The sequence below is a fragment of the Oryzias latipes genome, chromosome 19, assembly GCF_053564925.1.
Source record: "Oryzias latipes strain Hd-rR chromosome 19, Olatipes_Hd-rR_3.1".
NCBI classification, from domain to species: domain Eukaryota; kingdom Metazoa; phylum Chordata; class Actinopteri; order Beloniformes; family Adrianichthyidae; genus Oryzias; species Oryzias latipes.
In genome coordinates, this window is record NC_136255.1 from 24,859,370 (window position 1) to 24,885,873 (window position 26,504).

General features: G+C 42.5%; 1 protein-coding gene across 1 annotated transcript; it reads left to right on the plus strand.

The window, feature by feature from the left end:
• The first annotated feature begins 35 nt into the window (after nt 1-35).
• ubald1a (UBA-like domain containing 1a) lies at nt 36-22,040 on the plus strand. Its single transcript, XM_023949604.2, has 3 exons — nt 36-334; nt 910-972; nt 20,143-22,040. Exons 1-3 carry the CDS (start codon nt 227-229, stop codon nt 20,461-20,463), a joined length of 492 nt encoding a protein of 163 aa, XP_023805372.1. The 5' UTR covers nt 36-226; the 3' UTR covers nt 20,464-22,040.
• The last annotated feature ends 4,464 nt before the right edge of the window (nt 22,041-26,504 follow it).

Sequence of the window (26,504 nt, forward strand, 5' to 3'; positions counted from 1 at the left end):
CGGCAATGCTCGCATCTGATTGGCCACTTCCTCCTGTCAATCACGAAGCGCTCATTCCACTACCGCTCCTACAGTAAATATTTGTGTTTGCTCAACCGGCTGTAATGGTGGACGACTGAGTCACAGAGACGGAATACACCTCGAGAGAGTAGAAGAAAGAGGACAAACGGTCGAAAGTCTGTTTTCACCGCCAGCCGCTGCGAGAAGGACAAACGCTTCGTCGAAGATGGACGAACTCAAACATCAAGTCATGATTAACCAGTTCGTCCTGACGGCGGGGTGTGCGGCAGACCAGGCGAAGCAGCTTTTGCAAGCGGCACACTGGCAGTTCGAGGTAAAGAAAAAAGGAGGAAATGTGAAGTCATCACCGACAGTTACGTTTGCTAAGTTAGCATTAGCTTAGCTAATGTTTATGTTTGGTTAGTTTCGAGCTAGCTTAACTCTGCCCCCATTTTTATTTATCTTTATTTTTATTATTAGCAGCTACAAATTACATAAACAAAACAAAGCTACGGTTTGAGATACGTGACCGAAAGTCCAACCGGCTTCCAGTCTTTGAGAACTTTGGCCTTTGTTGCGTTTTAATGTCCCTAAAAGCAAAAGTACAGTGTGTAACCCAGTAGGGCAGCGCATATATCCAATTAAACTTCCCTCGAGCTTTAAATGCTATAATCCCACACATGACAGCAACGAACAGGCGAGACCAGAACACTATTATGCAATAAAGATGACCGCCGTGCTGTGTTTGATCCATTATTAGTAAAGAGCCGATTAAACGGGAAGCTTTTATTTTGTTAATTCGCAGAATGTTTCGTAGTGCGCGTGCATGCAGAAACCCGTCCTCTTTCTAACATGTAAGTACATTTAAAAAATAAATAAGTCATGTTATATGTTTGTGTTTCGTTTTAGACTGCCCTCAGTGCCTTTTTTCAAGAAACAAATATTCCATATGGCCATCATCATCATCAAATGGTGAGTGTGTGATGAGATTAATCCACTTCTGCGAAGCTCGTTGTCTGTTTGGGTTTTTTTTTTTTTGGGGGTGCCATGGGGACCGACGGCAGCCCTCATAGGCCGGGAGAGGTGATGCTGTACTAACAATAACAAAGCACATGTCGGCCATGTTGTGAGCTTCCAGAAATAAACACAAGAGAGCCAGGCATGGCCGCGCACGGCGCGTTCTGGGGAGGAGGTGGACCGACGTGCGCGGAAGAAAAAGAAAAAGTCCCGGTTCTGTGGGGAAACCGGGCCGAGGGTCAAAGGAACTCACTTCTCCAGAAATCAACACCAACGGGGGGGAAAGTTTGGAACTTTTATAACGGACATGGACGCGCGGAACAGTGTGTTCCCTTCATCCTATTAACATACATGCATGAATGAAGGAAAAATACAGCAAACAAGCCGTCTTGAGATATTTTAATATTCGTAAACAGAAGCAGTATTATGGAAATTCACATTTTAGTGGATGTAATTATTCCCCGGGGAGTAAAAAAAAAAAGGGTGAAATAATCCTTAAAGTGGTCTGCAACCACCAGTTGGGTGGGAAAAAGAACTACAGCCTACATTTTCCCGTTTTATCTCTAATCTGATTCCGGAGGAAGTTTTATTTTGGAAAACTACTGGATTCTCCGACTCCTTCTTCACGCATGCGTAGTCGCTCAGTCACTAGTTGAAAATCCATCTGCTACGTTCCTAAAGCGCATGTGCTGACCACCAAATTGATACCTCCAAGCTAGCAAAGTTACCAAAACAAACACACACAAAAAACGATTTACAAAATTTCTTTGGGCAGAAAAGAGGAAACAGAGTAAGAACCTTCAACTTTAAAAAAAAAAGTGTACATTTAACAAACAAAAGCCAGGAATTCTCCCTCAAAATAAGGATTTATTGTGACAGTTGTTCCCACACACCATAATAATAATAATGCACAATATTTATCAATCAGCTGTCTAAAGTTACAAGAATGCTGCTAATAACGTTGCTCAAATTGTGGATTCTTATTTATTATTTTATTTAGAAATTACCAGTTATAGCTACTGCCATTTTTAAATAAGTCAGATGAGGCTAAAGTTGGTGACCAACATGTTTTTCAGCTTCCGCTTTGACAGTTATGCTTTTAGGGAAAATCTATATCCCATTTTAATGGTTCCTACATGGAATCTAGTGAACAAAAAAAGGTAGATAAACCTTACCCCCAAAAAGTAAGGGAACAAATTGTATTTCCACCGTAGCCGCGTATAGGCCGGTCCGTGAAAATACTCGCTGACGTTAAACCGGTCCGTGACCTGAAAAAACTTGGGCACCACTGGTTTGTTTTTTCCATGAAAGTGGCTGTTAATGTTAGTCTTGACTTCATTCAACTCACATATAATTTTAGCCTTTTTCAAATGTTCTTGACCTAAAAAAAACCAAAATACTGCAGAAACAGCTTTTAAGAGTTCAAAATATGTACTTAAATAACAAAAGAATATCATAGCATAAAAGCTAGTTAAAAGTAAAATGTGATATTATTTCATTCTGTTTATCCTGTTGGAAGGCTAAGGAAAAGTTGAGTTTAAACCCAACTTTAAACCTATTATTGCTGCCTGTGTCGCAGCACACTGCTGATTAAGGGTAAAGGAAAGAGTACAAAGTAGTTTTGAGAGCACAAACAGAAGCCATACATTATGAAACGTACAGTTTGAAAGCAGCAGGGCCGCTCTGTGGTGTGTAGCTGCAGGCTTGGTGGGATCAGGCGGCAGCTGCTGGAATAGCCTGACAGGATGTGAGGGGATTTTGGACGATATTGTCCATCATTTATTTGAGCTTTTACTCAAAACTTGCTCTGTGTTTTTTGGTTATCTAAGCATCGAGTTGCGTATGAAAAAAAAGAGATGTTGGGAATGAAGTGGGATTAAGTTTTATTGCATTCCAGTGAGTTCTACACTCAGAAAAGTGTAAAAACTTTTGTTTGTGTTGAAATGGTCTCTTGTTTTTGTCCAAGACTCACTCTGATCATCTTGTAAAGACAGTTTTTCCCGGTGGTCTTTAGATGATCAAAAAAACGTGTGTTGTTGTGTAGAACTTAGTTTCTGCAGAGTGCCACAAGTTCCTATCCTTCGCTGTCGCAGAGCAGAGCATTTTCTATGCAATAAATTCAATTTCTTTTTTCAAATTGCATTTTTTTCGTCTGCTCCTTATTCACAATAATTTAAATAAATACTCAAAAGTGCTATTTATAGCTTAACTTTCTTTATGAATGTCCACAATCATCAGAAAAATGTCACAAGACCAAAACACTAAAAACAGGATTTATTTTTTTTTTGGAGTGGGTCGGTCTGTAACGAAGGCAGATTGCACCTCCATGTATCTCATGAACTTGAAAGAGTGGAGGGTTTGATAGAAACTGCTGAGCGTTCTGCAGCGACCTCATGGCGAGTCACATTTATGTTTTTACATGCTCTCAATAAGCGCTTGTGACTTTTTTCTGTGGTGCGTATGCCGTCACGTGCACACCTTCCAGGTCAGAATCTATAGCGTTTGTGGTGTGGAAGTCACAACCACAGCAGGACTGCGTTTGCTGCAGCTTAGCGGGCCTCGCCGTCCGTTGGCACGGAAATCTAATCCACTTTGCTCTCACTCTTATCTCCCCCACTCCCTCCCCCACGCCGTCTCCCTTCAGTCTAAACATGAAGCCGTGAAGCAATATTTCTGTTGTAAATGCTCTTGCATCAGTGTTGTGTCACAACACAAACTCAACTCATCCTTGAGATTGGTGTTTTGGCTGCCAGCCTCGTCCCCCGAAGCTCAGTGGCCCCGGCGCGCAGCCCGTGGACATCCAATCCCCGGCAGCGCTCGGTGTCGTGTAGGTCACCCGGTTTATGAAAACCTCCCAAAGTGTTTGTGTTTTTCAGACCGACGTGTGAGGCTGACTGTGGTTTCTGCAAACTGCTTCTCTCTGTCTATATTTGGCATCGTGGATTTGAAAATCTTCTTGGCCTCAAAGGCGCCTTTCTTTTCTGTAAACACATTTTCCGGCGAAGCCGTTAAGCCGTCAGCGAGTCCGTTTGTAAGCGGGGTCGAGCTTGTGCTCGTCTGCGCTTCGTCACCGGCGTTATCTTTCAGGTAATGAGGTTAGTTTGTACACTCACCAGCACAGTCCCATAAAAAGCTGCAGAATCAAACCATTAGCATTTCCTTTCATTCTGGAGGAAGCGTCTGCGCTGTGTCACAGGGCCGCAGGTGTTTTGCGTTTAAAGTTTATTTTTGCATACGTAACGTTCACACTGGCCCGCTCAGGTCGGACCCATAGCCACACGTGCACGCTGGCGGTTAGGAGTGTCTGTTTTAAAGAGATTGCGCACGTATCCTTGTGTTTTTGACTGAAGGCGTTGAAGCTTGTGTCTGTGGTCCCGTCACACAAATGCAGGCCTTAATCAAAGCCCAGCCTGCTTTGTGTTCTCAGCAACCCCACCCTGTCAACTCCCTGTTTCACCCCCCCCACACACACACACACACGCAGACACACAAAACACACACTCTGCTCTTTCAAGCACGGCGGCGGCAACACATTCCTCCAGGATGCAGTGAACTATAGCAGAAATTCTTCTTCATAACTGAGAACTTTTTCAGAACGCTATGTTTCTATTGTTGTTTTATTCTGCAACCTACCTCCAAACGTTTGAGTCTATTTAATGAGAGACCTACTCTGATGAAAATTGTGTTTTTAAACCGTAACAACCCAAACTCATTGTTTCCTAAGAACAAAAATGTGTTGTATTTTGTTGTATTTTACCACAAACCAGATGGACCAGAATCCATTTCTGATATTTTTCTGTTACACTGATGTCACCCATCAGTAGGCCTGCACAATAAATCACAAATTTGTCATCATCTTGATAGCTGTGCAATATGCATATCGCAAAAGACGGCAAAAATTGAAATAAATGGTTCCCTTAAATGTGCTAAAACAATCTTATGGCGGCTAAATAAATCCCTTTATGCATTTAACCAATCAGATGGACGCCTTCACGTTGTTGACCAATCAGATGGAGCTTGTTTATGTCAGATGTTGGTCTCTATGCAGATAAGGTTAACTCTTATTTCAATTAAGGTGTTGCAGTGAAATGCAAATTATGTTTTTGGTTTGTTTTTGCCATTTTTTTTTCATGTATCACAAGTCATGTCGCAATATTGATGACTAATATCTCATATTGCGAGTTTTCCTTATATCGTGCAGCCCTACCCATCAGTCACCATGGGTTCTCATGGGTTAACATGTTCTTGTGGAGGACGTGGATTAAGAAACTTAAGCTCAAAATTGTATTTCTTTATTCAAATCCTTGTCAATCAGCAGCAGACGAAAAAATGCAGTTAAGGATTATATTTGTGACACAGAAAATAAGTTCCCTGCTCCGCCCCATTCTGATGCGTCCACTGGTAGATGATTAGATCCATGTACTTGTTTGTTTTCCGCGCCTGAGCTGGTATCTGGCTCAAAACTGTACGGCTGAATAGCTCGACGTCATGTAAACAGAGAGCTCTCAGCCCCTTCGCAGAAACTGTCCTAGAAATGTTTATTTTTTATTTTTTACTAAAAACGACATAAACATAATTAAAATATTGGTGGAAACACTGCCAAAATGGATCAAAGGTGGGATCTTAAGAAAATGACAACGATTTTTTCACAATTTATCCAGAAAACATCTAGTTTATAAGAAGTTCAAATCAGAAATTCTTCATTTTATTCTCCTTTTTTCTCAGTAAAATGCAGTTAGAAATGGTCTTTTTCAGCAAAAAAATAGTTTAAAACCGTTAATCATCACTCAGCACGTGTTTGTGTCCAATTTCTCTGTAATAAACTGATCGATCACTAACATCCTCAAAGCGACAGACTTTCTTCAGTCTGTGAAATCTTTGAAGCCACACGGTTCCAGTAGACTCGTCTAAAGATGAAAGAAATAAGTCCTTTCACTCCATACGTACACTTTGAATTTTTACTTCTCAAAGACTTTGTACATTTACAGCGACTCTCTTGATTGTGAACGTAAGCTGGTTTTAAGGACTCCATTTTCAATGAAGTTCCGTTTATTTTGATGTAAAATGCTTTTTTCAAAACTAATTTTGTTTGGATGAGCTTCACATGAGTGCTCATTTGAACTGAGCTAAAATAGGAAGTCTCTCATAAAAACAAACAAAAAAAACATATTTTATTTAATTTTCTGTTAAACAAAGACTCACTTTAGAGAAAATGGGTGGGATTGATGAATCATTTTGAAGTAGACATCGATTTGATTCCTCAGAATGGCCATAAATGACAAAAGCGTTGACGTATTTTTGTGATTTCTGCCTAATGTTGTCTGCTTGGAAGGCCCAAAAGAACTCATCCACTACGTCAGTTCAGTGTGATCCCAGCAAAATCGGCAATTCCATGATGAATCTGCCTTTGTGTGGGTCTCACAGCCGCCGTGAAGTGAATGAATCCTCATGTGACCGCAGAAGAGGAAGCGGAGCAGCTGGGTGACTGACTTGGGCTGCTGTTGGGGAACATGTGACTCCGTCACGTGACCACGCTTCGCAGGCTAAGCCACAAAAGTTACTGTTTGTTGCCCGTGTTAGAGCCGTGACGGCTGAAGGAAAAATAGAAGGGTTTAATCAAATCCATGGAGTTTTTGATGTTTAAAAGTCTACTTTTCCACCGCAGGCTCTTCTCTGCGGCGCGTTGGGTAAACTGAGCTGCATCTTTGATGTGATTTTTGTCAGGCTGCGTCATTGCTATGAAGTCACCAACTGCTGGTTAACAATGTGGTCCTAATGGATTGCATGCTGGGCTCTATTTTTTTAACATTGTTCCATTGTGTGACTGCAAAAAGAGGAAAAAGTGAAGGATAATGTGAGATGCTGACGGATGACTGTATTGTTACTGAGCAGGGCAAAAATGCTTGGAAAAGGTTTAGAGATGGCAGAAATGAGTATCACTGTGGGGCAAAAGAGACTGGAAATTATTTATTCTCCCTTTTTAAGACACAAAAATCTTTAAAGCTCCTCCCCTTTCAGGCATTTTTGTCTTTTCTTATTGTGACAACAGAACCACCCTATATAGTGTGGAACTATGTAGTTCCCTACTACTTTTTTATGTATATATATTATTTTAAACGGCAGATATGACGTAATCGACTTCACAAAGTTAAAATCGAATTAATATGGGCGTTATTATTTATGAGTCCACTATCTTCTGAAGATAAAAACACTGACCGTTTATAAAAAAAATACATTTAAACACATTTTTATGGCAAAAATTGTTCCGACGCAATGCATTGTGGTCTAGATTCGCCGATCTAGTGACCATCGATGCACACTGGTTTTTCGCAGAGACTTCTGGAAAATTTCCAGGGCACTCAGTATTGGAATTGTTGATTCAGACGGCACCACACAATGGCAAACGCACTATAGAGTGAGTAGTGAAGGAATTCGGACACAACCAAAGGCAGCTGTGTTGAAGCAGGTTGGAATGGGGGGGGGGGGGGGGGGGGGGGGGCAGAACGATGGGATTTATGCCGTCACACAAAGACGGCATAAAGGAGTGAAGGACGACGATTTCATGCTCATTATATAAGCCAATCTTTTTCAGTAAGCAGTGGTTTTATTATAGTAGGGATAAAGCCGAAATGCACCTTTGTAATGGGTCGGCTCTGCAAAACTGCCGCTTCCTTTTGAGAAAATGACAAAATGACTTGATGTCAAGAACCCAGGCTCTTCTGAAAAGACAGAACTGATGCTGAAGACCGAAAGACGGTCAGGATTAACACAGGAGGAGCCGGAAGGACGACACAAACACCCACAGAGAATATAGAGACTGATTTGTAAAGAATTACTGTTTTACTTCAGTACAAATAAATTCAATTTCCAATCCGTTTTGAAGCCAGATGAGTAATTCTCCACTGAGGCGTCCATTTTCAAATCAGTACCTTAAATTTAAAACATTCTTTAAAGCAGATTCAGGGCTAATTTTACCAAAACTATCTTGTTTATCTTGTTACTAACTTGTTTCTTTTGAGTTTTTATATAAATATTAACCAAAACTTGAGTTAAATTTTAAATTCAGCTCAATTTAAGACGCTAGATGTAAAGAAACCTATTCAATTAAAAAGCCAGCACCTTTTTAGTTTGTAAATTGAAAAATAGTATGGAATTTAATGGAATCTGAATCAAATGCACTCAGATATTTGACACACTCAACACTCCCCTTGTACACTTTGTCTCTAGATATGTTTTTGTATTTGTATACATAGATATTGTCTTCTTTAAGTTTATTTGTTAATTTGATTGTTTGACATAAACCTACTCCAATTGTAATTAAGATCTTCATTTTTGTTACACCTTAGGACTTGGATAAATGGTATTCTTTTATCTCCAAACATTTGAGACATATGTTGCATTTACATTTCATCTGTAAAACATTTTCTTGGAGCTGGAAGATAAATCGATTAACTCAAATTTGTTGTTATGAACGATTTTTTTTTTTTACAATTTGTCTACATAAAAATAATTACGTTTAGTGATCAGAATTGGAAACCTTAAAATATAAAAATGTGAATAAAATGAAAGAAAATTAGACTTAGTGTTGGTAAAATGATTATTCATGACTTTACAGTTCCAGCACTTTATATTCTAAAACAATAAAAGAGGAACAAAAAAAAAACGAAAGGAAAGTTGGCCTTTATTCTCACATTGTTTTTCTAAAAGAAATCAATTGGGATCTGTTTAAATAGACAACTTGGGTCTATTTGGTCAACTTTGTTTTTAAGGTAATCCATTCATCTGTGAAGCAGAAGTGAATAAAAGTAATTCAATGAAAAAGTTTTAACAATGACCGTAATAAAACATGTTTTGTAGCTTTCTCTGGAAGCCTGGAGGCTCTGAACAAGGTAAAAATATGGAAAGAGGACAAAACCAACGAAGTGTTTTCGTTCCCTTATGCTGACCAAGCTGCAGTTGAAGACAGAAGAGCTGAGTTTGGGTCGGCGGATGTTTTCCTGTCGGACTCCAGCCTCACACATGCGCCGAGTGACTCCATGCAAACGCTCAGATTAGAGCGGAGACGTCGGAGAAAAGTATAGGCCACCGCCGGGTGGTGTTAAAGGTGGGCGTGAGCTTGAATAAACACCGTTTCCAAGCACTATGAAAACGGGGCAGCAGAAAGAGGCTGGCTGTGTGTGTGTTTGTGTGTGTGTGTGTTTGGGGGGGGGGGGGATGTTTTATCAGTTTAGGGTGTGGCTTAGAGAAGGGATTTTCAGAAATCCCGACTTTTTTCATACATGCAGGCCTTCGTTTCTCGCTGATGCGGACGAGCAGAGGTATCATTACCTGCGTCAGTCATGATGGGATAACATGCACGTCTGCTTTTTCCCACTGAGTTCTTGAGGTTTCTTTAGAACGTTCTTCAAGAAAGGATCGAGATCCTGAACTCGTTGACTTGTTGGGTGTTTGGACAGAACACACCGTGCTTTTGTCCTGCTGCGGACACGATTTCCAAACGTTTGATAAACGTTGATGCAGATTATTTGATATTGTGTTCTGAGTTTGAATGTCCTGGTCTATCTGATCCCAGTTGATTCATGCAGCTAAGTGTTTCAGTCTTAATTACGCCTAGATCAGTTGTTAACTGTTGTTCATGCATCTCTGCTGTGTGTGTGTGTGTGTGTGTGTGTGTGTGTGTGTGTGTGTGTGTGTGTGTGTGTGTGTGTGTGTGTGTGTGTGTGTGTGTGTGTGTGTGTGTGTGTGTGTGTGTGTGTGTGTGTGTGTGTGTGTGTGTGTGTGTGTGTGTGTGTGTGTGTGTGTGTGTGTGTGTGGGTGTGGGTGTGGGTGTGGGTGTGGGTGTGGGTGTGGGTGTGGGTGTGGGGGTGTGGGTGTGGGTGTGTGGGTGTGGGTGTGGGTGTGTGGGTGTGGGTGTGGGTGTGTGGGTGTGGGTGTGGGTGTGGGTGTGTGGGTGTGGGTGTGGGTGTGGGTGTGGGTGTGTGTGTGTGTGTGTGTGTGTGAGAGAGAGAGAGAGAGAGAGAGAGAGAGAGTGAGATCATGAAGCCACGGCGAGCATTTAACCACATCTGAAGAGGTTTGGCCCGGGCTCTGCATGTTTCAGCATGTAGCTGCATGTTTCCAGGAGCACCGCTTCCCAGAATCAAACCACGCAGACTCACAAACACAGCGCTCACACACACACACACATGCACACCCAGGCAGGAACTCTGGCTGGAGGGGTTTGGGGAACAGGACTCCATGTGGGATGGCTGCGAGGACCAGATGTGTTCATGTGCTGCACACTGCTAGAAAGATCCTCATTTTCCATGTTTTTAACATGTTATGATGGAGAACATATATGAAGAAAATTGAGCGGAAAAGTTTGTATTTGTGATGTAGAAAATACGCTGGGCGGGGCCACAAGCTCCCCGCTCCGCCCCATTCTGATGCATTCACTTGCAGACAAATAGATCAATGAATGTCTTTATTTGGCTCGTCTGAGCTGTAATCTGGATCTAAACCGGACGACTGGTTAGCTCCAATATTGCTCGCCGTTTCTGTTAGCTAGCATTTAAACAGAGAGCTCTCAGTAACTCAAAGATGAATTACTAATGAACTCCTCGACACAGGTTTTAAAATTTCGGCCAAAAATAATCACAAGTAAAAGAGCACTGGCAACGTGTTTACAATTGATCGATAGACGATCCGAGAGGATCTTCGTGTTCTGGCAGGTCATCTTATTTTGAACTCTGCCTCCCCGGGACTTAGACCTGCTATTCCTGCCCCGTCACCGCTCAGCGCCGCGTCCAGCCCTTTCTGCTTCCCAGACTCACTTTCACGACCTTTGACGCTGATCCTCTTCTGTCCTAACCCGGCTCCTCCGTCCTTTCATCTGATCCTCACTGGCTGCTCCATTCACAGCAGGGTTACTGAGAAACTGAAATGCACTTTCTTAAGAATTATCTAGAAACTTTCAAATTTACGGGGAAAAATCTGATAGTGGCGTGGAAACCTATCCAACATATCTATGGGGCTTTTGTCAGCCGACCTTTGGCCTATTAGTTTCTCTAGATATGTGGAGGCCACTCAGCAGCTTTGTTAGCCATTCCCACTTCCATTGTGTCCTTTTTCTCTCTGTTCTTTGGTTGTTGTTTTTTTTGTCATGTCATTCTCCATTTTTTTTTTTTTTTTTGCTGTTGTCCCTCCGTGTCAGAATCCACTTAAAGCCACAACAGTCCTGTTAATGATCCACTTTCCTCGTGCCCACTCCACTTTGTTTTTACACCATCGTCCAAAGCATTCAGACACTTTAGGGCTCAGCTGCTACGAGTTGAGTGGCAGGTCATAAACACCCCCCCCCCCTTTTTTTTTTTTTAAATAGGGCCTATTTTGAAAAGAAACTCAAAATCAGACGACCAACCGTCTCCTGAGCTGTGGGATGAGGTAATAAGATGTTAGTCTGCGTCAGGTTCTGTTTTAGACCAAAACTGAATGTGTTAGAAATCCAAAAAAGAAGGTTTTTCCGTCTAGGCAATCTGTGCCTGAAAAGCTAATCTGTGAAAGCATTACAGATATTTGTCCACGTGCTAAACCAGAGGCGTTTTTTGTTTGTTTTGTCCTATCAGTGATTTCATAAGACGCTTCGTTTCCAAATGATCAAATCTGCTGTTGAAACGGTGAATCTGCAGGATTCTTAAATCACATGTTTGAATGGGCTTTTCAATGGTTTAAGGCTTAACTTTAAAGTGAAATCATTGGGTTTATTCGTGTAACATAAAGCTGGCGTTTACTTCAATACTACATAATCTATTTTGCTGTAAAAAGCTTCTAAAGTTTCCTGTACAGGCGGTCTAAATAAAAGTAGACAGGGCTCCAAAGCAAACACTTTGCTTGGTTACAAATAACATATGAACACTCCCTGTTTAAACATTTAACAGGCAGGCAGAGTCATGTACTGTTAATGCAGCAACCGTCTGTTCAGCTTTTTTTCTCACTTTTGCTTTGTCCAATAACTTCCTTCAAGTCCTAAAGTCTTTCTGTTCGTCCGTGTTTGCTGGGGGTTTTTTGTTTTTATGGATAGCAAAGAAGGAATGCCAGTAAATCATTGGACTGGGACGTCTGGTGTTTATTGAACGTTTTCAGTAAACGTTCATATGTTGAGGTTACACATTTGGGAAGCCTGTCGTGGTCGGCACTTCCACTTCCAGTAACCTTAACGGACTTCTGTGCCTGTCATCCCCTCTTGGAAGTTTTTCCAAGGAAATGCTGTTGTTCTTGGCCTTTTCTTCTTTATTTACCTATATTTTTTCAATCATTTTTTTGTTTTATATTTAATCCAGATACACAGCACCACTTAAGTTATTTCATGGCACGGAGAAATTATTTGGTACTTTTATGAATCAAATTATTCCAACAGGAAAAAATGCTTTTCATCTGTCGTTTGACTGCATTGTAATCAAATTACGTGACATTTTTGTAAGGTTTTCTTTGTTTAAAGTGACGCTGGTCTTTCACAATGATTTTAATGTCAAGAGAATGAGGATAAATGGCATTTTCTGCACCAATCTTGAATTTAAGTTAACCCGGGCGCTCCAGAGTTGCCGAGCCGAAATGCAAACTGTTCAAATAAAAGTTAGCTCCACAAAAACCCACCGGTCACTGTCATTTGAGAGCAGAGCTCCCAAATGTCCCACAGAGATCCACCGCGGTGTGATTTGCGAGGGAGTCCGTCAGACTGAGCAATACTACTTACCCACTGGTGCTGTCACTCAGCTACGTTTAGAAAATCTGTGCTGGAAATGATGCAACCATGGCGTCCTTAAGGCGGCTTCCTTGCAGATGCTTTCGTGCCGCATTCTTCTATCATTTCATCACTAATATTGTGATGACCAAATAAACAAAAGTAAAAATGGCAGCTGTGTTTACAGTTGCAGACGAAGTCAATGTGAATATTTTCAGTCGACAGTGAACATACATTGGTAAACACAATCAGTCATTTCGACATTTCAAATGTTGTTTTTTTACAGTAAAATTCTGACTTGACCATTTTGCGGTTGGTTTTAAACTGTAAGTCACTCAACACTATGATTGTAAGTCATTTTATTTTTAGCCGCTTTAATCCTCTGTTACAATAGTTAAACAGACACCTGAGCAAGAAGGTTATGAGTTTTGGGGTTGATATGTTGCTTTTTTATGAAAAAGCTGCGACTCCAGAGATTTTGCTGTGATGTTTCTCTTGATTTACTGCCGGTTTTTGAACAAATGAGAAAACATCAGATGAATACGGTGCTTCTGCTATTTTTCACAAAGAAAATGCTCTATGATATAATTAAAGATAAAACAGTAGCAGTCCATGAAATGCACTTGATTAATTCAAAAATAGAATTGAGTTTAGTGGAAATGCGCTGAACTTTAACCTAGATGATTGAAAAGTTAAGAAAATGAACTACTGAACCAAGTAGAGTGAGGAGGTTTGACCTGTTTTAGCTTTCATTAAATCTAAAGTTATATTTATAACTGATTCCCAGCCCTGGTTTTACTGTAGTTCTACTCTCATAACATACAGCCAAGTCCCCACAAACATCACTGACTTGAAGCTGTTTAGCAGTTTCAGAACTGTGGAACTATGGACTTGGTCTTCTTGTTTCAGACAATAGACGGTAGCTAAAGCCTTAGTCCCAATTTGCCCTTACTGGTGGTTATCGGCAAAAAAAAAAAGGGCAAACCTGTATGGGACGCTCAGGAATTTTTAAGACCATAGACCGCTTGATGAGCTCGTCGAGCGGTCATACTACGAGCGACAGGTTGTCGCAAACACTTATTCAACAAGCAAGGGTAAGTAAAGGTGAAGTAGGTCGAGATGGTTTGTGTTCACATGATGTGTGTGCAGCCCAATTGATAGGAATTAGAATTAGTAGTTAGTGTACGGTCTCTTGCATATCACCTGTACACCCCTTGCGTGCAACGTTTGTGCACGGTCAGTAAGGACTTATCAGAATCAGAATCAGAATCACTTTATTTGCCAAGTACAGCGCATGTACAGGGAATTTGACTTCGGTTACTTGTGCTCTCGTGCAAACTAGCAAGGTAGAAGGATAAATAATAAAGGGATAAATAATATAAAAGAAGGTAAGTGTAAGGTAGCTGTATGAATAAATAAACATAACTGAATAAGGAAATAGATTGAAATAACAAGACAAAAAAATAAAAAATGAAAAATGCAGCAGCAGTAATTCCAGTTGGACAGTTTATGTGATTGTACAGTGTCCTTGAGTAGTCTGGAGTCAGGTGTTCATAAGAGTGACAGCTCGGGGGAAGAAGCTGTCTTTGTGGCAAGTGGTTTTGGTTCGCAGTGTCCTAAAGAGTCGCCCTGACGGGAGGAGGCTAAAAAGGCAGTGTCCAGGATGAGAGGGGTCTTTTACGATCCTGCCAGCCCGCTTCCTGGCACGGGATCGGTACAGGTCCTGAATGGGGAGAAGGCTGGAACCAATAATCCTCTCAGCAGATCTGATGATTATTACACACACCTTACTAGCAAGTAGAGTGTGGCGTTAGGGCACCGCATCTTCCATGCATCATAAGTGCTTACAAATTCCACGAGCCTTCCAAATACTTCACAATACACTTACCACATGCACGACAATGGTATATTCCATTTTAATGATGTTCCTTGAGGACGTACAAGCCTCAAGGGAACTGCAAGACACACTTGTGCTACCCTTAAGGTGGAGCCGCTCCTCCTTCAGCCCTCCGAAGACCCGGACACCCCGTAAACCTGCAGCACCCATACGGGGGTGCCGCATGTGACTATGGCTTCAAAAAAAAGGATCACAATTGCAGGAATTTACACTCAAGTATTTTTATCTATCCAGTTTCCCCCTCTGATCACTTTCTAGACAAACTGCAGTTTTGTAATGTTTTCAGAAGTGTCCAGAGTCTAAAAGGATTGTGAAACGAGCACTCACGCCTCACCCAGATTCTTCAGCAGCTGACATACAAAGAACTGTCATGAACGAGAGCTGAGGAAGAGGAGGAGATGAAGATGGTAGTAAGACAAAGATTGAGAGGAGGAGAGAAAACGGCACAAGTTGTTGGAAAGCAGTGATGTTTGCTGATCTAGAGTATATAATGGAAATAATATTTGGTTAGCGTTTTTTGTTTTGTCATTTGAGTTTCATTTTTTATTTCTTTACAGATATTTGAATGCGCGTGAATCCATTTCATTATGAATATTAGTTAAAGATCCTTTCTGTGTTTCTCTGTTCATGAACTGTAGCTAAACCAGCGGATCACATTTCCCTTCAAAATCATGAGACAGTTATTGATGGTGTGGAAAACATCAGACACAGACACTCAGTTAGACTCCAGCCATGCCGCAGAAAGCATCTCTTCATAGGCTGCTCGCCTCCTGCATCCATGCAGGGATGCCTTTGGTTTTTCTGGAAAAACTCCACCTCATCCATGTTTGTGGACAAACAGAGCAGCGGTAGCGGCCTCATGGGCGGCGTTGGGAGCCCTCGGGCTTCAAACGGTTCCGTCCTTTTGCTGGGTTTTAACACACAGAGTTAGAAGGGATGGTGGACGGAGCCAGGCCCCTGTGACCACAGCCAGTCCTGCCGCAACCTCGTCCCATTAACAGGAGGTCTGCGCTGCCTCCAAAAAAACACAGTTGTCCCCATGGCAACAGCTCTCTGTTGGCTGTGTTTGGAACACCAAACTGCTTCTGCTGTCTGTTGTTCCTCCCCGTCTCTCCATCATACAGCAGACGGCCTTACCTTTGTGTCACAGTTTTCTATCCTTTTTATGTGCTGCTGGAGGAAAACCGTGTGTTTCTATGTTGATGCTCAGTAGAAACACCTCCCTGTAACCTTGTGAATCAGGCTGAAAACAGTACCTCTTTACAGATTGACCTTTTTGTTGCCAGATGCACCCGCTGCTTTGTTAACTGACTAACAGAGGCGCCACATGGGACAACAAACCCCCGTAGACACTGTCCATATCCTTGTGCCGTCCAAACTTCTTTAAAATTCAACTGAAAGTCTCTTTTTTTGCAGCCCAGCTCCCGTTTGACCACAGGGATTCAGTGATGTTTGTGTCACCGCGCTCTCTGCAGGGTTTGTGGGCTTTCGTTCAGATTTATTGATATGGAAACATGCTCGGTTGTTATGCAAAAAGAAGTTAAGATTAAGGATGCTTTTTTTTCCTTCAAAAAACCTTCCAGGGTTTTAAAGAATACACCAGACGTTACACGATATTCAGTGCATTTCTCAAGTAACAGGAAACAATTATTGTTGTCATTTCAGTCTTCTAGTTTCTGTCACCTTTTTGTTTGTTAAATTATCCTTAATAGTCAGTAGTTTAAACTTCTGTTGCTCCTAAGCACAACCAAAAAAAGACCTCAGTCACAACTGCCCTTTCGGGTGGATACGGGCTGTCTGCTGGCGAAAAATCGGCAAACCTGTAGAGGTGGGAAACAAAATATTAAAGTTTTGGACCGCTCAGTGTGTGAATCCTACAGACGTATTATGTGCATGCAGCGTTTGCATGCGATGGTTAGTCAGCCAGCACCCGACTAACAAGGCACCGTACCACAATGTCACCTGACACCAGTAAGTCAGAGGTGCATGCAACATCCACTATCCTTATATCACATGCACTTACCACACACACAACAATGGTACGATCCATTTTCATGATGCCCACTGAGGTGACCGAACGAGTCTTGAAGACCCACTCTAATAAAAATAGTATTTTTTGTATTTTTAACATGCTCTTGTTGCGTTTTTCTCATAATGGAGGACATATATCAAAAAAACTAATATTAAAACTGTCTTTCTGAGTATTTCTTTATTTAAAATTGCGCTGGATCAGGAGCAGATGGAAGCAGGATGTTTAAAGCAGCTACTGCCGTGGGCGGGCTAAAGTCTCGCTTTTTCTGCTCCGATTCTAAACCCTCCACTTGCAGACAAATAAATCCGTTAGCGTTTTCATTTCCTCACCTGAGCTGCCATCCGGCTCTAAACTCTACGGCTGCATAATTTTTTATTTTTTTTGCAACGCTAACGTCAGTTTGGGCTTGTGAGGCTCATCTCACTAGTGGGAGCGAATATAAACAAAGGCATGCTGGGAAATTAGCTAGGCTAACTTCCGCGTCAACAGTACCGCCCACAACCCAAAAGCGAATTTCTAATTCTGCTCCGCAGAAAATATGTCTTATAGACAACACAGGTTTTATTTTTATTTTTCCTAAAAGTGGCATTATCATAATGGAAAGATCACTGGGAACAATTTTACTGTAAAAATAAATATATAGATCCTCCACGGCCTGAAAACCCCCAAAACCTGCAGCAGGTGAATGTATCAACCCCAGTAGGAATGTACGCACCCCTACCAGCCCAACAATTCCGCCTCGTCTCTTTTGCATTGGGTAGTCTGTGGTTTGTGTTTTTACTGATCATTTTTAAAGACCTGACTCTTCTTTTGCTTCCTAAACAAATTTGAGAAAATCTTAGTCAGACTTTAGCAGTAGATCCACTGGGAACTGTGGGCTGCTGGTGAGATCTCTGTAGGTTTTGATAGTTTCTCATGTCAGGTCGTATTGATGTTAGGGATTTTCGAGAAGAACATCTCGCCCTTTTTGGCGCTTTTTTTTTACTTGTGTACTTTTTTGCAGATATTTTCAAACGTCAGATTTTATTTGCTTTTAGATTTAACACAAAGAAGTCTAAAAACCAGCGTGGACAGTGGAGGCAGCCGGCTTGTTCCTGTCTGGCAGTCCGATGGCGGACACTGTGCCGATCGGTTCTCTGTCTTCATTTGTGTATCAGCAGTTGATTCGTTGCTTGTTGCTCACATCAGTGCAGATCTGATTCTACTGCTGTCGCTCTTTAATCAGATTCTGATCTTTGTTGAAAGTGTCTGCACTGTTTCCCCCAGTCATAGTGGGGCTGTTCCGTTTGAAGAAGGAAGTCTGGTTTTCTTCTTTTGTTGTTGGTTTTGGTTAGACCCAAAGGACCATTTAACAGATCATCAGCATTTCCAGCCCCACTTTGTTCCTGATCAGCAGATGATGGTGTCTCATTTTCAGTTTTCAAACCTGAGCTCACAAACTCTTCAGTAATCCATCCGTGGCTGAGAACAACAGAAGGACCAGAGGTCGAGTCAGCATTCCTGAGTGTCTTTCTGCTGCAGGAAGTGGCCTCAGAGGCATGAGCCAGCGTTTCCTGTTAGAGTGCAGACTGGACACACTCACCTTTCACAACAACACGCCTCGCCGAGACCACGGCTCTGGTCTGCGTTCGATGCTGCAGCACTTTTACTGCAGCGGGGGGGGGGTTGCTTACCCCCTCCCCGAGAGAGTAGGCGTATCGCCGTCACTGTTATCCGTGAAGGATGCCCGTGCACTGAGAGCCTCTCGCTCCACACATCCTGGGTGGCGGAGCCAAAAGCAGATTGGATACCGCAGACCGGCTTGAGTTTTGACTGTCAGCAAGGGCACGGCTGTTTTCCCTCCCTCTTCCTCTGCTTATGTTTTGGCCAGCATCCACGGGTGAATGCAGCTGTTCCTCATAGCTGATTCCAGGAACCCATGAGGACCTAGTCAGGGAAAGTCATCCCTATGATAAGAAATTGTTTGAGCGTTTCAAAGCAAAAACCAAATCAACCTCAGATGAAGTTGGAATAAGGACATAATCTATTTCACCTAAACATGTTTGGTTGTAATGATGCTTCATCGTGGTGATTTATGGCTATTTAGGGAAGCTCTTATTTTTAGATGACAACCCTCTTGGCCAAAGGTGACTCCGTCCCCGTGGAATACAGTAGCTTGTTGTTTTCCTGGATGGAGGCAAAGTGCAGGAAGGTCACGGAGCGGTGTGGGAGGAAGACCGTGATGAAGACTATTTCTGAGCAGCCAAACATGTTTGCATGTTGCGTGTGCTGCCAGGTTTCAGTGGTGTCCCCAGCACACAGGTGTGCATGTGTGATTACGGCAGCTAGAACAATAACAGCTTCAGCGCAAAGGAGACTCCAGGGGCATGATGGTACCAGGAGCTTCTCAGGGGTGTCGTCTGTCCGTAAAGTGAAATCAACTCTTCAGCCACGTCCGTCTGTTCTAATGGCCATTTGTGGAAACAGGAAGTGGATTTAAATAAAGTTTGTTTGACGAAGACCCTGGGCAGGAAGTAAAACAGGGGCTGGGATTCCCCCAAGTTTCCCTTCAGTTCTACCAAACAAGGACGCCCTTAAAGCATTCTTTATTAAAGCTCAGGGTTTATAAACACCAGAAGTTTGTCATGAATTAGAAGAACATATTTTAGAAAAATTGTAAAAAGGAGGAAACACCAAAATTTTAACTACCAGTAAAAAAAAAAACTCCCTTTTTTACTTACTTAGTTTTAAAGATAATCATTTCATCACATTCCAACATTAAAGTGTGCACTATTGAACCTTTAACATTATGTACTAGAAACATGGCATACATAATGTAAACACAAGTGTGGGTTTGTGGGGTTTAAGCTTCTTTACTAAACACTAATACACTATCCGTCAATTTTCTAAACCCACTGAATCCCTATTAGTGTGTGTGGGTTGCTGGAGCCTATCCCAGCTGCTGTGGGACAAAGCAGGGGTACACCGTGAACAACCCGATCCGTATAGATTGTTTTGATTTAAACTAAGGAAAAACATGCAAACTGTTATTCACATGATAAATGTAATTATAGATATTAAAGCTGTGAGCGGCAGTCGCTTACCCTCCCTGCCCCCTTATCACCTGGCTTGAGCAGCTATTACTGCCCCTCAGTCTCCCCATCTACCTTTACCGCCTTGGTCAGAGCCGCACCAGACAAATGAATATGTAAAACTGTTGGCTTCATCTCCATGGCAACCAGTTTATTTTTGGGTCGCCTGGGGTTGACGGACAGGTCTGTAAAATCTTTAGAAGAATCAGCAAAAGTAAACTTTCATTTTCACAGCATTCCGATAGAAAAAGTGCGAGCAACTCGCTAACGCTAACGCCGTTGAAAATCTACAAACTCAGACAGACGGGGGGGTCAAATAGTCTCTCAAAAACAATGATGTTGTTGGATTAGACGGTTTACAGCTGTAACCTTCATCTCTTTAACTCTGTACCCTCCTCATCCTCAGATGTGCACCCCAGCCAACACACCAGCGACGCCCCCCAACTTCCCCGACGCGCTGACCATGTTCTCCCGGCTCAAAGCGTCCGAAAGCTTCAACAGCGGCGCCGGCAGCCCCATGGCGGCCTCCATGGCCACCTCGCCCCCTCCCCCTCAAGTCGGAGGATGGGGGGTCTCACCAAATGTACCCAACGTGCCCCAGCCCCCACAGGGACTCTGGACTCAGGGACCGCCCCCCACACAGCCCTGCCCCGCCTGGCCAATGGGAGTCAACTCGCACTCGGGCGCCGAGCAGAAGGCGAGCGTAGCGATGGAGGCGGAGAGATGAAGGGCTGCACGGGACTGAAAAGCCCCCCCTCCCCTTCCTCCTGGCGGGGGGTTGGGAGGGGGGGGGGGGCTGAATGTTAAAAGGGTGGGAGGCAATAATGGGTGGAAATGGGTTTATATTTTTTTGTTTTTCCCCAAAAATTGATTGATATAAAAAAGACACGAAGAGTTTGTGGAGAATTTCCAGACGAGGAGGAAACCAATGCAAGTGCAGAAGTAGAAAAACAAGCGCACACGTAGTAATAAGAGAGCAACTCCAATCTTTGTAAGTTTTTCTTAAGTAAATGCATAGATGAAAGAAATATTATTGAACTAAAAAAAACAGAAATGGAAGAAAAAAAAATGTCACGCCCAAGGATTTATGTGATGTACGAGGACTTACAAGGCAGCAAACTTAGTTTTTTATTTCTAGTTTTTGTTCTCCATCTTTTCTGCCAGTGTTTTTGTTATTTTTTATTTAATCCACTGGAGTTTTGTGTTTCTGCGACGGCCTGCGCCGCACGACGACAGACGAGCGAACCGGCGGCGGCGCAGCGGTTCGCCCGGCGTGGACGCACGCAAGAGGACGATCGGTTTGCAGTCCGTACACTCACCGTATCTTCGTCGAAGGTTGGGACTTCTCTTACCTCACTTGGTGGTCACCTGACTTCTTTCAGCCAATCAGGGATTCTTCTTAAACCAACTGTTGCCGCCACAGGACGACGTTTTTAAAGGTTTGTTTCTTAAACGACGTGACGCTTCGAAATGTGGACACGTTTTTTTCTGGAGATTTGGGTTCTATTACAAGCAAAAAGAGAAATCTTCATTTCCTGTATTATGATGTAGTTGTTTTGTTTCAAGGAAAAGGGAGTGGCCTTTGAAAGTGGGTGGGGCTAGTTTATTTTTATTTTTTTCAAAGAGTGAACCAATCAAAGCAGAAATGGCTATAAATGAAGAAGAAGAAATCCATCTTTTTAGGCGGAGCTGCCACTTTGCATGTTCCTGAGACCTTTTGTAGCAGTCGGGCCGGAGCGCCGCGTGGGACGGGGTTGGATCTAAATATGAGAGAGTGAGACGGTGGGTTTTGGGGGGGACACTACAAACTACTTTCAGACATACAGTATACAACATGAACACCCCCCCCCCAGAGTGACTGTCCAAATGATGGAGGGGTTCCAGTTCCAGTTGGGACCCGCTCCTGGTCTGTTTAGACCGCTGAGGGGGGAGTTCAGGAGTTACCCTGATCCATGGCAATACCCTTTTTACGTTAGGTAGGAGCATTTTTTTATTAGTTCGTTGAAGCGGAGAGGATTTCTGTTTTCAGTAAGATACAATAATGAGGAATGACCAACTTTTTATTGTATTGTTAGACTCAACTAATGTCTGATTTCATCCTTGTCGTCCATACTTCATACTTTATTTGGTTAAATCGGAGCGTTTTCGGGGTGGGCCTGTTCCTAAATGGTTTCTCACATGTGTCCCCCCCACCCCCCCCCACCTTGTATGACTGTATGAGACCATTCCCACAATATTTGTGGACTACCTGATAATTAACTTATCATTTTTGTGAACCTAAATAAATATTGTATGTCGACCTAATCCTGGGGGTTTGCTGCGGCGTGTGTGCATTTTTGGCCTGTCGACCGGCACCAAAAGAGGGCGTCCTGCTCCGCCGCCGTCGCCCTCTTCACCTCCCATGATCCTCGGCTGTAAACACAAACCCCTCCCAGCTGTCCACGGGAACGGCGGCGCATGCCAGCGGTGGAGGTGGTGAAGGAGTGTCATCGAGTTCGCCGTGTCCTCATCTCACCTTTCCTGTGGGACTCGCATCCCCCCCTCACAGGAAATAAAATGGGACCCCCCTCCCCGCCCCCGGCTGATGGTGCCAGTCTTTCGGCTGCAGCCTGACTCGCCTCGCTGAGGGGATGAAGAAAGTGGAGCTGCACACCCAGCCGACCCGCCGGATAACTTGCTATTAAAACAAAAACAAAAAGACAGATTTTATTTCTTTAATCTTACAGTTTAGTCACATGAGCCAAAAACTGAGTCTTTATCATAAATTCATCTGTTTTCCACTGAAATACAACATATAAGCTACACCAAAACTGACAAATATTTCTTTAAAGATGAACCTGAAAAAGCCGTGAAATCCACACTCTTTGCAGGATTTATGTGGAAGAAAGCGCCGCTGAAGAAGAAGCCTCCGTCTGACCTGTATAAGTAAATTATTATTGTTTGTTTGAGAAGAACTGCAGCTTCACTAAAAGTGTTTTTTTTTATCCTTTTCGTTCTGAGTCCTGCAGCCAAATGAAGCCGGTACATTTATAAAGAGACACTTATGTCATTAACAGATCTAGCATTAATGAGTTTAGGCACAAAACAGAAATATATTTGTTTGTCTTTGCTGAAATGTCTAGAAAGATGTGCAGGAAAGAGGACAGGCGGGACACGCCGACACCTCACCTTTCTCTGTCCTCTCTGCAGGTGAAACATGAGTCCCTTAAAGGGTTTTTGGGACAGAAAGTCCCCGAAACTGCAGTAAAAAAACGTAATTTTCCTAGTTTCCTCAAGCACATTTTTTTGTGCATTTTTAGCTGAAAATGCAAAAAGTTGTGAAAATATGCAAACTGACATCAAAAGCACAATTGCTTAAATTAATATTTAACACAAATAATGAAACACTCAAATGTTTGCAGTTTTGCAGAAATTTGTGATCAAATATTTGAAAAAACTGTTTGGATTTGGTTTAAAAACAAAAATGTCTAATAAAGACAAACAAAAGATGGATGATCACTGTGACTTTAGTGGAAAATGTGAAAAGAAAAATAGTTTAACGAATACATCTCTGTACATCCACATACATAAATGATGCCATTATCATTACTCTTAATCACAAATATACATTAAAAAAATGATTATTTTCCTTAAATGGGGGTGTGTGAAAAAGCATACCTAAATAGTCCCTTCACTAATATGCTTTACTTCTATTTTGTTTATTTGTTATGATGTCAACAAACTTTTGCATCCATGATGTCAAATTGTTGCTTTTGTCACCCATCAAACCCAGGTGAGAGGAATCGTCTGTCAACTCTGTCACAAACGCTGTTGAGTGGAGAATAGTTTGAGGCAGAAAATGGGTTTAACTTACTTTTTGTTTATGTTGTGTTCAGTTCAATCCGCCAACAGGGGGCGACATAAACAACTCCAAACATTCCCTTTGTTTTGGGGGAACGGGGTATTAAAATAATCGCACATTTTGTGGTGTAAGCACTGGGGCAAATAGAAGTCACATGTTTTTGCAATAATAGAGACTGTGGCCAGGATGCTTTTCTAAAGGATTAAAAAGTACATCCATGTGGCCAAATTTGATGCTTATACCTCAAAATGAAGCATTTCCAGGGAATTCTACCCCGTCTTTGACATTTATATTTCCTCGATTGGTTGCTTTTCATCCTTTACATTAGGTCTGTTTTGCCAGCTGAATATACATACTTAAAAATAGAAAAACTAGTGTAACTTTTAAATGTGTCGACACTTTTCCCAGTTGTGTGTTTAGCGCCCCCAACAGGAGTCTTGAAGAAGTTCCTTGACAAAAGATGGAACAGAGGAATTATTGGGGAAGAAATGTCTCTTTTTTTCTTAGTTTGACTAACGATATTTTTACAAAAACTACATAAATATTGTCAAAGTAACTAAATAATGCGTGACTATGATCCTTCATACTTCAGAACAAAAATGTTGGTGAATTTGGTTTGCTAGTTTACAGTAATTCTAGCTCCACAGTAATCTGGCAGAGGTGGTTGTTGTCAAACAATGATGTAATTTACACATTTAACAATGGCTTCCACCAGTCCTGATGTTGCAATGTTTGCATAAATAAAGCCGTTGGTGTGCGACCGCCGTGAACCTGAAACAATGGCTGCGTGCCATTTCAGCCTCTCCGTGCCTGAGCTCCTGAGCCGGACACAAAGCCGGCTTTATCCGGGCCCTCCGTTCGGTGGAGGGCCGCCCGCCTGGATGCATTAGCGCCGGACTTAGCAGCCTCTGAAACAATACCCCACACTGGGACTGGAAGCAGGAGGCGCTGAGTGATTTTGCATGAAAGAGGCCGTCTGACTAGCAGAGGAAGTGACAGGAAGAGAAGCGTTCGGTTTACACGTCAGCAGTGGCGGTTCTACCCTGAATTACTCTCCGGGCGAGGCCCTCCTCTAGCGCCCCCCCCCCCCATAGAGTCACTTTGTCCATTTATTGTAACTGAAAATACAGTTAGGAAATATTTAATAAACACAAACAATCTGAAATAAATATTATAAACTACAAATCACACTAATAATACACTAGAATAAATGTAACTGCAGCACTAAGAAGAGAAAACACTAACTAAAACCTAACCTTTGTGGCCTTCCTGATGCAAGCTTGTCAATAACGTCATCATATGAAATCTGCTCCCCCCATGAATGATTGATACTAAAAACAGCAGGTTAGTGAGTTGCTCCTGAGACATTGGTGATCTCAGGTATGACTTGATCAACTGGAGTTTTGAAAAGCTAACAGCAGCAGCAGCAGCAGCAGCAGCAGCAGCAGCAGCAGCAGCAGCAGCAGCAGCAGCAGCAGCATTCTACCATCACAGCTTATTTAACATTATGAACTAATATACAACAATAAAACACAACAAAAACTTTGTGTTACAGCAGAGCAGACAGACACACGAATCATAACTAATGTTACAAGTTAAGGCAGAGCAAACATTTAAGAATAAATATCTTAAAAATGACGTTATTTGCAATATTTGGGCCTACTTCAGTTTTGGTCATGATAGACCAAACAAGAGATTTTTCCTCTGCAACGTTGTTGTTGTTGTAGGGCAGGTAGCATTCGAATTTAGAAAACGTGCATCTAGCTATGTGATAATACCCTTTTCTTTGTCTCTTTTCTCCTCTTCTTCTCTTTTCTTTCTAAATTGGGCACCAGCTTTGACCTTTTTTCTCCATATTTCAGATGTTTTTGCATTTAGCATAAATGTCCTGACATAGGTATCAAGTCTGTCGACTAAACCAACTGTCATCTAAGTGAAGAATTTTTTTTTGTTTTCCCATTTTTTATTTGAAATAACCAAAAAAGCATGATTTTTTTATACTTTTTTTATACCCGCAGCCCCCCCCCCCCTCCCGTTCGTCAAACATTTCCAGAAGGAGCGCGTGCAGCTGCACCCAGGGGCGCTAATTCGCTACATGGCGGCGCAATTTTTATTTTTATTTTTTCATCAAGCACTGAGCCGCGGCCCGCGACCGTTGCCCCCCTGGAAGAAGATCCAGCCAGGTTTGCGCATGCGTTTTGTGCTCCGTGCTCACCTCAGCCTGCACCCTTCACCCCGCGCCCCCTCCCTTCTCCTTCTTCACCCCGCGCCCCCTCCCTTCTCCTTCTTCACCCCGCGCCCCCTCCCTTCTCCTTCTCACACACATTTGCGTCTACTTCTCAAAGACAGCAGGGAGCGCAGCTGCGGGGCGGGGGCGCCGCCAGGTTTCAGGCTGTTACAAACTCTGTGATATAAGTAAACCAATAGTGATGCATAAAGTATTTTACAAGAGCTGAGCCGCTGGCGCCGCCCCTCCGTCATTTTTCCGCCCCGGGCGATCGCCCGTATGGCCCGTGCCTAAAACCGCTACTGCACGTCAGTCTGCACTTTGAGACAACACTCCACCTTCAAGGATCCCTCTGTTGGACTTTCATTTTCTCCTTTTTCCTGTTGTTTTCTGCAGAATTCTCCCTGTGCAACGGGAAAAACGGAGAACTGAATTGTCCTTTTTTTGTGTGTTTTCCTCATAAATTGGGTCTGGAATGTAGAGTTGTGTGGGAAATGGTGGGAAAAGACGTAATAAAATAGGTTTAAAGGTAATTTAGGCAGCTGGGACTCTGCAGGTTACAGACACCCTCAGAGGATCAGTGGAGAACTCTGAGACACAGATTTCCCTGTAATTATTCATATTCTTCCATCAAAATTTTAGTTTTAACCTATTAAACATGTATTTATTTTCTTTTTTTGCTGCAGCCCGGTTCTGCTTT